The sequence below is a fragment of the Anser brachyrhynchus genome (assembly GCF_964034855.1).
Source record: "Anser brachyrhynchus genome assembly, chromosome: 5".
In the NCBI taxonomy this organism is placed as follows: Eukaryota; Metazoa; Chordata; class Aves; order Anseriformes; family Anatidae; genus Anser; species Anser brachyrhynchus.
Window position 1 is genome coordinate 1,627,731 of NC_137699.1, and position 14,755 is coordinate 1,642,485.

General features: G+C 38.0%; 1 protein-coding gene across 13 annotated transcripts in view; it reads left to right on the forward strand.

Moving 5' to 3' along the window:
* GALNT18 (polypeptide N-acetylgalactosaminyltransferase 18) overlaps window positions 1–14,755 on the forward strand; it is a 317,660-nt gene that overhangs the window by 243,787 nt on the left and 59,118 nt on the right. For all 13 annotated transcript variants that reach the window (XR_013951621.1, XM_080593302.1, XM_080593305.1 and 10 more), the window contains one exon: window positions 991–1,105. Coding sequence is in view for 12 of the 13 variants with exons in the window: in XM_080593302.1 (XP_080449428.1) it covers window positions 991–1,105 (115 nt within the window). In the remaining variant the exon portion in view is untranslated. The remainder of the gene's footprint in view (window positions 1–990; window positions 1,106–14,755) is intronic.

Genomic DNA, 14,755 nt, shown 5'->3' on the forward strand with positions numbered 1-14,755 from the left:
CAGGAGGGCCAACCGTATCCTGGGATGCATCAAGCACGGCATTGCTAATCGGTTGAGGGAGGTGATTGTCCTGCTCTACTCTGCGCTGGTCTGGCCTCACCTCGAGTACTGTGTGCAGTTCTGGGCATCACAGTACAAGAAGGACATTAAACTGCTGGAGAGTGTCCAGAGGAGGGCAACGAAGATGGTGAAGGGCCTAGAGGGGAAGACATATGAGGAGCGCCTGAGGGCACTGGGCCTGTTCAGCCTGGAGAAGAGGAGGCTGAGGGGGGACCTCATCGCAGTCTACAACTTCCAGGCGAGGGGGAGTGGAGAGGCAGGTGACCAATTCTCCATAATCACCGGTGATAAGACCCACGGGAATGGTGTTAAGCTGAGGCGGGGGAAGTTTAGGCTGGACATCAGGAAGAGGTTCTTCACCGAGAGGGTGGTTGCACACTGGAACAGGCTCCCCAGGGACGTAGTCACTGCACCAAACCTGTCTGAATTTAAGAAGCGATTGGACTGTGCACTTAGTCACATGGTCTAAAATTTTGGGTAGACCTGTGTGGTGCCAGGAGTTGGACTTGATGAGCCTTATGGGTCCCTTCCAACTGGGGATATTCTATGATTCTATGATCCCTTTTAATTATCACGACACCAGAGAACTTAGTAGGGATAGACTACTCCACATTTTGGCTACAATAGCTGGTGCCTCAAAAACAAAGTTGCAGCTGTTGGGTCTAGTCTTTTTAAATCCTTAAATCCTGCCTGTTGTGGTGAATGTGTTTATCCAATCATTTCAAGTCTCTTTTCTTTCAGTGCTTTCTTCACCATAGAGTCAAGAACATTAGAAAACAAAGCTAAATAACTCCATTTGAGGACTACCTTCATAAGAATCCATCTTGACACACTGTTTGACCCAGCAATGATAAATATAGTCAATTTTGGAATAATAAAATTGTTCTTATTCTGTCTGTTAATTTTGCTTGCTCCTGTTTTTTCTTCCAGAAGTCCTGCATTGATTGGGTGCTTCATAGTAGACAGAGAATATTTCCAAGAGATTGGCTTACTAGATGAAGGCATGGAAGTATATGGAGGGGAGAATGTGGAGCTCGGAATCAGGGTAAGGAACGTAAACAAACAGCACTGGTGGCTTGCATTAAAAAGTACGACCTGGTCTTTATTATAGGGGAAAAAAAGGAGTCACATATGTATGGATGACACCATGCAAAGAACATGCATACTACTGCTCTGTAGTTGTAAGGATTGTTGTATTTGAGAAGGGGAAAAATATTATATCTTTAAAAATATATATATCTTAAAAATATAAATATATACATTATATATATTATATTATATATAAAAATATAAAAATATATCTTAAAAAATATCCCATATCTTTTTTAAGAACTTATATGGAAAAAGAATATAAATACAGAAGTTGGTATTATTCTGCACAGATGATACCTAAAACTCCCTGTGTACCTATGATCCCGGGCTCAGTAAGGAGGATAGTTTCTCATAGATGTAATGGGAAAAGCCTTTCTAGATTAATTTATTTAAATTAGGAAAATGCTATGGAGCAAGCTGAAGTATACAGGCATGTATGCTGCCTTCCCTCTGCAGGGGAATTAAGGTATTCATAAAGTACTGAAGTTGCACAAGTGCACATATTTTCTTCTTCCATCTGTTTAGTGTGTGTAGTATTTTGTGTGTTTTGTGTACCTCTTTCCATCTCTCATCACAACTAAATACCATCCACAAATACAGTGTTGCTCATTTTGAGAATCTTTCAGGTTTTTTATACAAGAGAAATTCCTAGATTGATAGGTGGTAATGAAAAATGGAATGATGTGTGTTATAAAAATTAAATTCTAAACCCGGCTATTGAAATGTTAGTGGAAGATAGTATTTTGTGCTTTTTGGTTGCCAGATTAAAAATATAGTTATATAATAGCAAAAAAAAAAAAAAAAAAAAAGGAAAGAAAAAGAATTTCATCAAAAAATAAATAATTCTCTGATGAGACTGTGAGATATAACCAAAAAAATACTCATTCTTACTTCTGGGTTTCTGCAATTCTTTACCTCCTATCTGTCAGAGATAAAATGTTATTGCAGGAAGACTGAAAGGCAGGTACCCTCTCAGTTACATTAGAGCACAGTTGTAAGGATAAGGACAGAGAAAACCAAGACTGCTCCATTTAATGACACCATTCTCTTCACTGTGAGGGACAGAGCGCCTTATTCTGCTCCTGAAACACAATTTTGCAGCTCAGTATTTCAATGAGTTGAAAATTAGTGTCACTTTGATTTTACTTTTCTTTCCACAGCTGACAAAGCTATAGTCTCTCTGTGAGCATAAAGAGTTTTATCTAGTTCTGCATCACGAGATATATGCTATCCAGTCTGTTAGACTTAGCCTTGCAGAAGTTGATCATGATGAGTACTTTGATAGACAAGACCAGAGAGATGGAAATCTCTGTATAACTGAGACTTTGGAGTAGACTGGATCACTGGAATAAGACCTAACACTGCCCTGATTTCCTTATGGCTTTTTTTTTTTTTCCCTGTCTCCAGTGAAGCAGTGCCTGACCTACATAAAATACTTTCATCTGCAGCAGATTGTAGTGTATAAGGTAGCGTAATGTACGCTGCCTCATCTAACTTTATCCTGACTAGGATCTGTGTTCCTAGCTGTATCAAAACAAATCACTGAGCAGATTTTTCAACAGTTTATTACTAACTCTTTTCACAATTCTCAGCATATCCCAGATGATACCAGGATGAATATAAATGTACAGTGCAATATTAGAACTTCTGGAAATCATAGTATTTTTTCTACAGTTGTTAAGCTTCATAAGCAAACTCCTTTCCTCAGCAATCTGCTGCAGGTGCACACCTGTGACCATACAGTTTCTTGACAAAGTACAGGTGGCTGCTAAGAACGTGCTGTCACAATGTGGGCAGCTGTGCCATCCAGTTGCATCCTTAGCACTCATCCTTAGTGGTGCTGTTTGATTTCTTTTAGATAGGGCTATGCAAAAAAACTATGGTCAGAAGGTGATTGCATGCCAGATGGTCTGTCTTTGGTGCTGAAATACATCTTGTCTCTGCAGCACAAAAATATTTACCTCTAGATTACTCATGTTGCTTTCAACTGCAGGGCCTACAATGAATCAATACAGACAGTAATTGTTCTATAAAAGCTACATTATAATTACAGAGTCAGTGCAATAAATAATGTTTCCATTTTAAAATGATGCTCTCCAGTCCATGACTACAGATTGCTCACTATGCTTCATCTTTTATCACCGTTCTCCTTTTTTAAGAAGAATCAAGCTTCATCTAGTATTCTGCTGTGTTATGCATTATCATGTAGGGATGGAGAAGCAGACACCACGTGTGCTCAAATTGGCCTAGTGTCCAGGATGTCCAAGAAGCAGGAACATAGCCTGTTCCCTTTGCAGTATTTAGGTACTGGAAGTCAATTCTTTCATTGAGAAAATTTATGTAATAAGCACGTAAGAACAAATATTTACAGGATGAGAACAGGTAAACAGTCAACTACAGAAAGAGCAGGAAGAGTAAGGATTATTTGAGCTACTTGTTTATCTTAAACACATTAAGTAGAACAAGGTCCTGCATCCTTATATTATTGTTTTGTTCCAGAGGATATAAAACTACTGTTAGCCAAACTCACGCATATCAGCTACATCATGTGATGATGTAGATAAACTGATATCAGGGTAAACTTGGTACCTCTGTGCCTATGCACAAAGTCAGACTTATTCTCTATATGCTTTGTTAGCAGCTGCATCTTCAGTGGTGTGAGATGAGATTTAATTTCCTAGCTGAAGTGGTTCTGAGAAGCAAAGTATACCTACTTAGGATTTCTTCTCATTATAAAGGAGAAAACACTTATTTTGTCTTCTGAAATCTTGAAATGGTTTGTTTTAAACTAAACTAATGGAGTTCTCACTGTGTACAGCCAGGAATTAGATCCTGAGGCAATGGAATCTTACCCCAGAATCCTCTCCCAGGAGGTATTTTTGTCGCCTCATCATCTGCACAAATGTCTAGTTTTTTGTGTTACCTGAGTATAGGAAAATCTCAACTATTGGAAACTGTAGCTGAAGCACCCATTGTTGGTAAATTGTATCAAACCACAGAAAACAGGTCTTTGAATGGAGGTTTATTCTCTTCACTCTGATGAATTAGTTTCTTTACTCATCAGTATTTGTCTCAAATTTGGGGTATTATTTTAACTTCTGAGATTTTTACCTTGTCTATGGCTTTGTAATAATATTTGTAAAACCGTAAACATATACTATCAAATAAATATTAATAGAATTCTGTTTCCGTGAGCTAGAAGCTGACAGATGAGTTCAAAATAGGAATACATTTTAAAATCTTAGAAGCAATGCTGTATTTTCACCTCAAGCAAATATTTTCTTGCAAAGCTATTCATGTGACCCATAACAAAATAAAGACTGGCTGGTTGATGCAAGACTTGGCAGCACCCTTTTGAGCAGCTCAGTCTCTTAGTCTGGGATTGCTGAAAGATTCATTTACCTTGTCCCAGAATCATATTCTTAAATTCACATTGGGATGAGTAACGATTCCTTTTGGATTATTTTTGATCATTCCCAATTAGATGGACCTGTGTGCTTTGAAGGGACCAGATTATATTTGAAGGGCAAACTGGAATCACACTGCTTATCCAAGAGACCAAATGCAAACTCATATTTTGTATAAGTGTGAGTATAAAGCTGGGATTTTTCACCTTTATTTAGGCTCTCCTTTCTGGGCTGTGTTTGGACAAGCTATACATGCAGTTACGGAAGCCCCTACAAATCCATTGCAATCAATTAGATGCTATCAATTAGATTCTGTGCTAGATGGTTCAAGACTAGTTTTCAGTAGGCTTCTTAGAGGCTTCTTCCAATTTCTACTGATGTCAGCAGAAGATTTTCTATTAAGAGCAAGCCTGTAGCAATCATTTTGTCTTTTAAAGCAGCCTACGTGTTTGATGAAGCTTCCAAATACTGTTACAACAAAGTTGTTTGTACCACTTTTAGAGATGCATGAACAAATATTCAGTGATTTGCCTCAGGTCACAAACTAAGTCATCATCAGAGTCAAGGGAATGTAAGCCCAGGCTTTGACTTAGAGTAATTATGTGTGTCACAAAGACTTTGTGCTTGCAGATGAATTTATGTTCACAGAGATATAATGGATCTGTTAAATGGGTAAAAGAAACTTTTGTTAGAAGATAATAGCTCTTTAATGGAAAAGAAATGGGTCTTGCTCCCACTAAAACATATATCAAGTCTCTACATCAGATGGCCTAGAGGGAAAATTGCATTTATAGTTCAAATTGAGTAACAGGACTCTACTTTTATAAAGTATATTGCCATAGTGAAATTAGTTGTATTTACAATTAAATAGCATAAAAAACACATTATCTTCCTTTCCCGTTAGTCTAAAGGTTTGTTTGTAGAGCTTAAACAAAACTGATCCTGATGCTTTTTTTGTTGGCGGAGAACTAGAGGGTGGATTATGAACAGAGAAGTAGGAATGAGTAACATAATCAGAAAACATTCCAATGTTCTTTGGGGTATTGTCTATATTGTCCTTCTATGGCAGGGCAAGCAGATTTGAAGTCTACCTAACACTAACAAGTCCTCCACTAAACCATATCACTAAGCTCTACATCTAAATGTCTCTTAAAGACCTCCAGGGATGGTGACTCAACCACGTCCGTGGGCAGCCCATTCCAATGCCTAACAACCCTTTTCAGTAAAGAAGTTCTTCCTAATATCCAACCTAAACCTCCAAGTGATTTGGCTCTAGCTTGATTTATCTGTTGTTGTTTTGTTGTTTGTTTGTTTGTTTGTTTTTAAACCTCCCCCTGCCCCAGCATTTGGGATCATAATTGTTGATTGCTGGCTAGTTTACCCACTCTCTGTCATATGGTGCCTAAAAGCCTATCAATGGCTTACATGTCCCATCATTTCTGATTGAAAGTATTTGTGCATCCCTAGGGTTTCTCACCTGAGATTTCTTTCTACTAATGTGCCCTTATGAAAGTGTTCTTTTTGATAATCACAAGCAAGCGGAACTGTTTGCATTTGCTCACAAATCTCCATATGTATCTGAAAACATTTTGGGCTTTTTCCTCTTTACATAGAAGTTTCCAGCAATTTTACCTGTCAGTGTTTTTAATATCAGCCATGGATAACATGAAATCATTAATATACTATGTGTAAAAAGACATCAGTTTTTGTTAAGGAAAACTTTGTAACACTGTACAAGTTAGGCTGTAGTTTCACAACACATTACACTCAAACAGCTGTCTGGTTTATATTTTCTCCTTCTTGCCCTCCTTTGTTCACAGGCTTGCACTCCACCCATGCTTTCGCTGTGCCAGCATAGCTGTCTGAATGGCTGCTCTGTATGCTGTGTGTCTAACACCTCCAGTTCAGATATAAACTGTACATTTTAACTTTTTTTTCTTTTTAACTGCAGGATTTTTTTATGTTAATCAAGTTGTGATTTACCATGTTGCCACACAAACTGTTGTGTGAGGAAAATTGAGAGGTCAGTGTGCCAAAAGGTAGAAATAACTGGGAGTGAACAAAAAAAGTTAAGAAATTTTTCACCCGGCTGCTGTGTTGTGGAGCTGTTTGCATGGAGAGAGAACACTGGGATGTGTCATGTTTGCATAACATCCGTTTTTGTCCTTGCTGCTGGGTCGCCTTTCATGGCACTCCACAGAGCAATATGGGTGTTTCCCTAAATTCCCTTCAGAAAAATGAATCTAGATGTTTCCCATTCTTGCACTATCAGCCATCATAACTTACTGTGGTCTTAAAGCCATATTGTAATATAGATTTTAATAAGTAGGCCATAGCCCTTCCCACTGGGGAATGATTTGCTTTATAGAAAAAGTCCTTAGTGTAAGAACTCAGGTACTGTTGAACAGTATTGGGCTGGTGATGTGCGAAGGAAGAGAACTCAGAACTACAGGAGTAACAATCAAGTTGCTACTTTGAGATAACACTTAAATAGTGCTTTTTAAGATTGTGATATCTATTTAACTCCGTTTTATGAATTAAAAAGCGAACATTACTAGACGGAACTCTCCAAGAAAAATTTCTAAAGATTGACCAAACCTTACTTCTTACAGGGAGGATCAAATGCTCTCATAGCCCACACTTTCACCAACATTAAATAAATAAAATAAATAAATAAATAAAGTGTTTAACAATGCAAATAGGGTTGAAGAACTTGCCTAGCACTCTGTGTAACCAGATTTTGTTTTGGAAATTACCTCAATTTTTCCAAAATTTTGTTTTGGAAATTACCTCACTGTATTAATATCCTGAATATCAAGATGACACATACTAAAATTCCCTATTATCAAGGCTGCCATTTTTTTCAGAAAAATAAGCAGCCTCTATTGAGTATAAAAGAAGGAATTGGCTTTAAATTGTCATGCCTCTAAATGGGTGCCAGTCGTGACATAACAAACTGGCTTTCAGTGTCTTGTTCTGTTTTTGTGTCAAGCCTCCAGTAGAATAATTGTTTTTTTCCCCCATTTTGCCCATGAATGCCTCAGCAGGTAACCTGCAGCTACAGCATGTCTAATTATGCATACAGACAGCATTACCAGTTTTCCAGTGAATCATTTTTGCATTTTTGCTCTTTCTGGAGATTAGCAGTTCCCACAGGAAAGCAAATGATTGATACTGCACCAGCAGTACGTGGCATCGCTCTACCCTACAAGGAAGGAAGAAGAGGCTCTTGGAGGTTTCTCACAGATGTTTTTTTCACTGCTTACGCCTGTGTGGTTGCACACTACCAGCTGGGCATTAATATAGACATCTGGATGTTTTAAGAAAAGAAATTGTTTGCAGTGGTTCGGAAAGGAGTAAAACTATTATAAGTCAATATAAAGTCTGTGGGCTTAGGTCAGATGGAAATTAATTAGTGCATTATTATAAGGTAGCCTGATGTTTAATATCCCTGCTCTTTATGTCATAGCATGGTGGAAATGACAGTCTAGCTACTGGTATTACGATCCTTCATGGATTAATCTGAGAAGGTTCCATGTTCTTACTAGTTTTAAGTTAATATGTGTCTGGAATCTAAACTTACAGAGAGTTTTTAGTTCTGCAAGACTGTTTGAGTTTGATTGAGTAATCTAACAAAGATCAGAGAAAGACCTGTGTGAGAAGGCAAGGGATTGTTGTGTTGTAACAGAACTGATTAGGTGACCAAGATGGATTCTGCCAGGATCAAGTATGTTTGGGACAAAGCTGCAAAAGCTAAATATCTTCACGTCACAGCACTTTTCGCTTGGTGTTGTGGTTTAACCCAGCCAGCAGCTAAGCACCACACAGCCGTTCGCTCACTCTTCCTCCTCCCTCTCTGGGATGGGGGAAGAGAATCAGGAAAATGAAGCCTGTGGGTTGAGATAGAGACAGTTCATTAGGACAGGACAGGACAGGACAGGAAAGGAAAGGGAAATAGTAATGATAATAGTACTACTACTACTAATGTGTACAAAACAAGTGATGCATAATGCAATTGCTCACCACCTGCTGACCGATGCCCAGCCTATCCCCAAGCAGCCGGCCCCCCACCCCGGCCAGCCACCCCTATATATTGTTTAGCATGACGTCAGATGGTATGGAATACCCCTTTGGCCAGTTTGGGTCAGCTGTCCTGGGTCTGTCCCCTCCCAGCTCCTGCCGCACCCCCAGCCTGCTCGCTGGCAGGACAGAGCGAGAAGCCGAAAAGTCCTTGGCTTGGTGTAAGCACTGCTCTGCAACAATTAAAGCATCAGTGTGTTATCAACACTCATCCTAAATCCAAAACATAGCACCCTACCAGCTACTAGGAGGAAAATTAACTCTATCCTAGCTGAAACCAGGACACTTGGTCTTCTGGTACCGATCAAGTCTTCAGGATTAGTGCAAATTAACAAGGTTGATCAAGCTGAGTGCGCCTGCAGCAGAGGAGAGGAAGGCAAAAACATCAATGAAGGGCAATGCAGTATGTTGTGCTGTGAATACTTAACCAATGTTGATCTGATAATTCAGTTTACTTCATTTTAACCTTTTAGGGTAAAAAGTGATTTATTTCCTACTCTTGACTTACACTTGACAATGTAGCAGTGATTTATGTCAGTTACTTGCCGTGCCTAGCAATGAGATAGACACATTCGAAAAAGAACAGGATGAAGCCTTACACCCTAGTGATCCTTGAAGTGTGTTATCTCCTGGTAACACAAGGCATAGAGTAGTTTCCTGCAATTATGGAACAGCAACACAACATACGTGGTTTAACAATACATTGTAAAAGTTTTACAGCTCATGAAGATAAGTGCAAAATTAATCCCTGCAGAACAAAACCATTTTAAAAGTACATAATGAAACAATTAACTAAAAGGGGAAGAAAACTACTGACAATTAAATATGGGAGGAATCTCTACATGTATTACTTTTTCAATTAGGATGTTTTATAAAGGCACAATTAATGTTAAATGAGGCCTATGAGACAGTTAATGATGAATTCAAAAGTAAGATTTTAGGGAAAATTTACATTTTAAAAATCAAGAGGACTTCTAGTTATGTTAAAACCTTTTTTCTTCCACAAATTCTTTTAGATTGTGTGTGGGGGGTGTTTTTGTAGGCTGTTCACAGTTCCATATTATCAGCTTGGTTCTGGAAAAAAGCTATCATCACACACGAATAGATAAGTTTACCTGAAAGTATGAAAGGCTCGTATGATGATGAGAAGTAGAATAGTCTTCAGAAACCTCATAGGGCTTCAGTAAAACAGATGAAGTAATTTTAAAAATCTCTCTCCAATCTCTGATATGCAAAAGAATGCATGCTGTTCTGAGCTCTGACTGTTGGCAGTCAGTTGAAATTGTTACACCCCAATTTCCCACTCTGCAGGGGTATACACAAGGTCATGATTTTCTTCTCCAGCCCATTCAGCATCTGGAAGCAGGGAGTAAAACAGAGCTTCAGTAAGCAGTGTTTCTTTTTCTTTTTTCTTTTTTTTTTTTTTTTCCTCTTCCTGTCTCCTGTCTGCCTGTATTCTGATTTTTCAAATTATGCATTTACATGACTCAGGCCAGGACTCTGCATTTAATTCTACTGTTATGGCAGACTTCTTCAATGGGAGGAACCTGTTCAGGACCACTGTGATAAGAGTAACTGCACAGGGATTCTTGGTGAATTTGGGGAAGGTTAGCCAAACCCTACAGTACTTACTGTAACTATTGCAATTATTTGGTGAACGTTATCTGACTTCAGTGGAGATACACCTAAATAAAGATTCATGTGTTTCATCTAGTGATTATAGTTTTTAGGATTACAGAGCCAGATATACAAATATACATGACAACCCCAAAATCCTCAGGGTCCAATCCAAAACCCACCGTATGCTACTGGAAACATGAACATGGATTTCAGTGGGTTTTGTATGTGACCATCCTCCCTATCCTTTCTGCAGTCAATTGTCAAAACACCAAAATAAAAATGCAGACCCCAAATGATCACAGACCCTGCTCATGGTATGGAATAAATAGTTTTTTTCTATTTGTCTGTAAAGCATCAAGCTTATTATTGGCTATTGCTAAATGGTTATTGATAATGTCAACGGTTAACAAGATTCAGAAATATTTTTTGCATTAAATTGTTCTCCAAAATATATGTTTAAGATAATTGGCTCCTATTTGTTTGTATCCATAGTAGTAATTAATTCACACTGACTTTTGTTTGTTTGTTTGTTTTTCTTCAGGGTGTATCTTTAATGAGTTCTTCTAATTTCATCTTTAGCAAACTTCACAGAAGCTAGATATTGCTTCAGCTTTTTGAGAAATCCCAACAAACCACTTAATTATTAAAGTTTTGTTTGCAGTCCAAATGAAATGATGGTTTCAAACAAGGTCACATAAGTTCTCAGAGAAACTGCATGATCTGTGTAAATACAATGAGTGTAGTACATGCTAATAAACTGCTCAACATTGTGTAGGTTTTTTTTTATTAGATTAAACTTCCACAACATGAAAAGAACACTCAGTGATTAAAGAAATAAAAAGAAACACTATTAATGAGGAAGTGTTATATCATTTTATAATGAAGTATAAATTAAATATTCAAGAGAGACATCAGCTTCAGAATTGTAATTGTTTTGATTAAACATGCAAATTCAAATATGTTTAAATGCAATTGAAAATAATTTACTAGAGGATGTGGATTTAAAAACACATAGATAGAAATGGAGATTCTTTGTCTAGTAAAGCATTTTCCAGAAGTGAATGGAATTTGCTTTGAGAAGTTATGACAAGATTAATGTAAACATTTGTAAGGATGTCACCCATCTGTGGTCCACACTGCAGGCTGTGCAACTGCTGTCATTACTGCCCTTATTTTGATGGGAATGAGTGACGGATGATAGCACAGTGATATTAGGGCTTATACCTTTAAAAATACTTATGGAATCCATTTGGTGTGTTACTGCTTCTGCATCTGTCCCGCTTGTGCTGTCCCACTGGTCTGCCACCTGTGGTGGTCCTTTACTCCTTTAGCAGTGTGGAGGTTGCAACTGATGTGTTGGGCCATGACTTGGTTCTCTCTGCAGTGCTTTACGTGTCTTACGCTTTACTACTTCCAGTGTGAAGAATGCGTTTCTTGTTTGCTCTGTGGGGCTACTTTACCCTTGCTGCACATAAATTCACGCAGATCTAAGTTCACAGTTATATTGCACATGTAATGTACCTTTAGTAAATTAGGGCTTTAGGGCTTTAATTAAATTTAATTTAATTAATTTAGTAAATTAGGGCTTTAGGGCTGGGACAAATTATCCATGTATGCTGCAAGAACTAAGACTTAAAAGGAAGGTAGTTTCCTACCTCCCTTTTTCAAATAGATTCTCTGTATTCACTTAATGTTCCTATTGTCTGCTACTTGCTGTACTTAGTTTAGGTCACAGGCTCTGCTGATTTTAGTTTTTCAGTTTCATGTTAGTTGCCTTGGCACTGCGACTGTCCCTTTACACCTTGCATTTTGGTCTGGAATTTCATCACCTTTTGATAGTGATAAGGGAACCTTTTCAAGAGGAAGAAGCTCTCTAAGCCCTTCTTGAGGATATTCCAAATATACAAACCTCCTCAGGAAATTCAAGAATAAACAGCTACTTCTAAGGTACTCTTTTGGAAGGGAGCGTTGAAAAAACACTGAAGTGGATTGTGAGTGCTCTTTGAAAGGCATTTGTTCTTCTTCTAACAGAATTTTTATTTTATTTTGTTTTGCAAAGTAAACCAACAGGAGCAGAACTTTAAGAAATTCCTCCAAAGAAAAGCAAGCTTTCTGCACTGCTGAGGCTCTAGCAGTGATGTTAAGTACTCTGACATATAAGCAGTCCCTCACACTCTGTTAAAACAAAACAAGAAACTTTGTAAGGACTTTGCCTCAAGGCAAATCTGAGCCCTGTTGTAGTTTTGAAATCGGTGCTTTTATGGAATGAAATGTGAATTGCAATTTATTGTATCATGATGATGAAAGTACATGTTATTTTGGCACATGTATGTATGTTTAGGGATTTGGCAGGAAATTGGGACTATTGCTAGCAGTTTCCACCTCTAGCTACCACAGGTAAAAGATCTTCACAAGCAATAGGAAAGGGCACAATGTTTCCTTTTAACCATAGTTTAGGAAATTCATCAAGTTCCTTCCTTACAATTTTTATGAGTGGTTTTGTCATTAAGTATTACTGATTGAAGGGGCAGTATACTTAAAGGCATAATATTTAACTTCAAATCATTGCCCATTTTAAAACAAAAGATTTTGTTAAAGCTCTTTTATCTTTAGACTTCCTGCCAAAGTCATTTGCGCTAACTTGGAAAAACTTTACTAATTTTAAAACTTTATTTATAGGCATCACATAAAATAACAGTGCAGGGAAATGGGAAGGGTATTATTCAGTATACTTGAAGCCTGAATAAAAATTACTAATGACAGCAAAAAACTAGCTGTGGAATTCACAGGGGAAATGTGTGAAGGTGTGAGGAATTGACCCCTCAGTTCCTGTTCTTAACTAACTTGACAGTCTCTTGTCTGCAAGAGTTTTAATAGATGAAAATCAGACCATTGTGAAAGTCTTTGCTCTGAGCTGAGTCTTTAAGAAAATATATTTCTTAACATTATTTTTTTTTAATTAAAAACTGTCTTTCCCCAAAAGGCGTAGGGTTCAGAGTATTTAATGATTCTATCCTATACACTTTTGATGTGAGATTTATACCTTATCTGGATATCTTTAAAAATCATAGTGTGTTGGATGGCTCCAACCATCTCCACAAATAAAGGTGGCAGGGGTGGGACAGGAGAGGTCAGACTGAAGTGTGCAGTTGGTCCAAGGAAAGAAAGAATGAATAGGTGTTCTTCAGCCTAGCTGCAAAATTCCCTTATTTCACATATAAGCAGGGAAGAATCAAGAAAAGCTAATGCTTTCTGTAGCAGTCAGTTATTCATGTTACAGTGTTTAATATTCATATATCCTGCTCAGTGTAGTGTTTAGTATTTAGTGTAGTAGGGCTAGCAAAACCCTTTGTTCCTTGCCTGGAAGTTTTCGTTGTGTGTTCAAGTTGGGATTCCAGAGTCCATCGAGATTCCAGGAGAGTTTCATGCCATTTGAAAATCCAACTTTGATGTCTCCATACATTTCTTTGCAACTGGTTTCTCGCTAAGTGCAATGAAGCATTTGGAGAAAAGAGTTTTCTCATCATACTGTAATCCCGTGGGCTCAAAATGCTTGTGGGAGAGCAGGGTACTATGGCTTGTCCTTGACCATCAGAGCAAGTCAGGATTGTCCTTTCTGCCCTCACTAAGTATTGTAACTCCTTTCACTCTGCAAATACTGTGCAAGGCTTTGTAGCCTACATCTGGGGTAGCACTTCTTGTTTAGTGCTGTAACTGCAAGCTCTGTATACAGTAGCATAATTTATGATTTGCATAGCATCAGATCACATTTGTTTCTCCTGTATTTCTCTATAAAAAGTAATTAATTAAAGGACTTTTTCTCATCATGATATATAGAAACTATTAGCTCTTACACAGGCAGATAGTGATAAGACAAAGGGGAATGGTTTTAAACTAGAAGTGGGGAGATTTAGATCAGATGTTAGGAGGAAATTCTTCACTCAGAGACAGTGAGGCCCTGGAACAGGTTGCCTAGAGAAGCGGTGGATGCCCCATCCCTGGAGGTGTTCAAGGCCAGGTTGGATGGGGCTTTGGGTAACGTGGTCTGATGGGAGGTGTCTCTGCCCTTGGCAGGGGGGTTGGAATCAGATGATCTTTAAAGTCCTTTAAACCCAAGCCATTCTATGATTTTATGATATACTGCTAGTCCAGTTTTGGTGTATGTGAATCACATTTTCATGGATTGCAAGAGTTTTTTGCTCAGAAATAATAGGATTTTCTTCTGAAGCTGTTCAATACAACCCGTGTGTTCTGTCAGCATCTGTATTGATAGCTCCTTCTTAGCACTAAATTTTTAAGTTAATCCATAGTTCTTGCAGAGTAATTAATTAGTCTTTGGAAATAGAACAAAGATTGACAGTGTCTGATACAAGGGGGTGGCCTCCAGATTTGATTTATTAGAGTTTATTCAGGTATTAGGTAGTTCTTATTTACAAACTGTATGGAAGACTTGGTCAGCTCGGGGTGTTTTATGAAAGCACATATGACTTCATTAT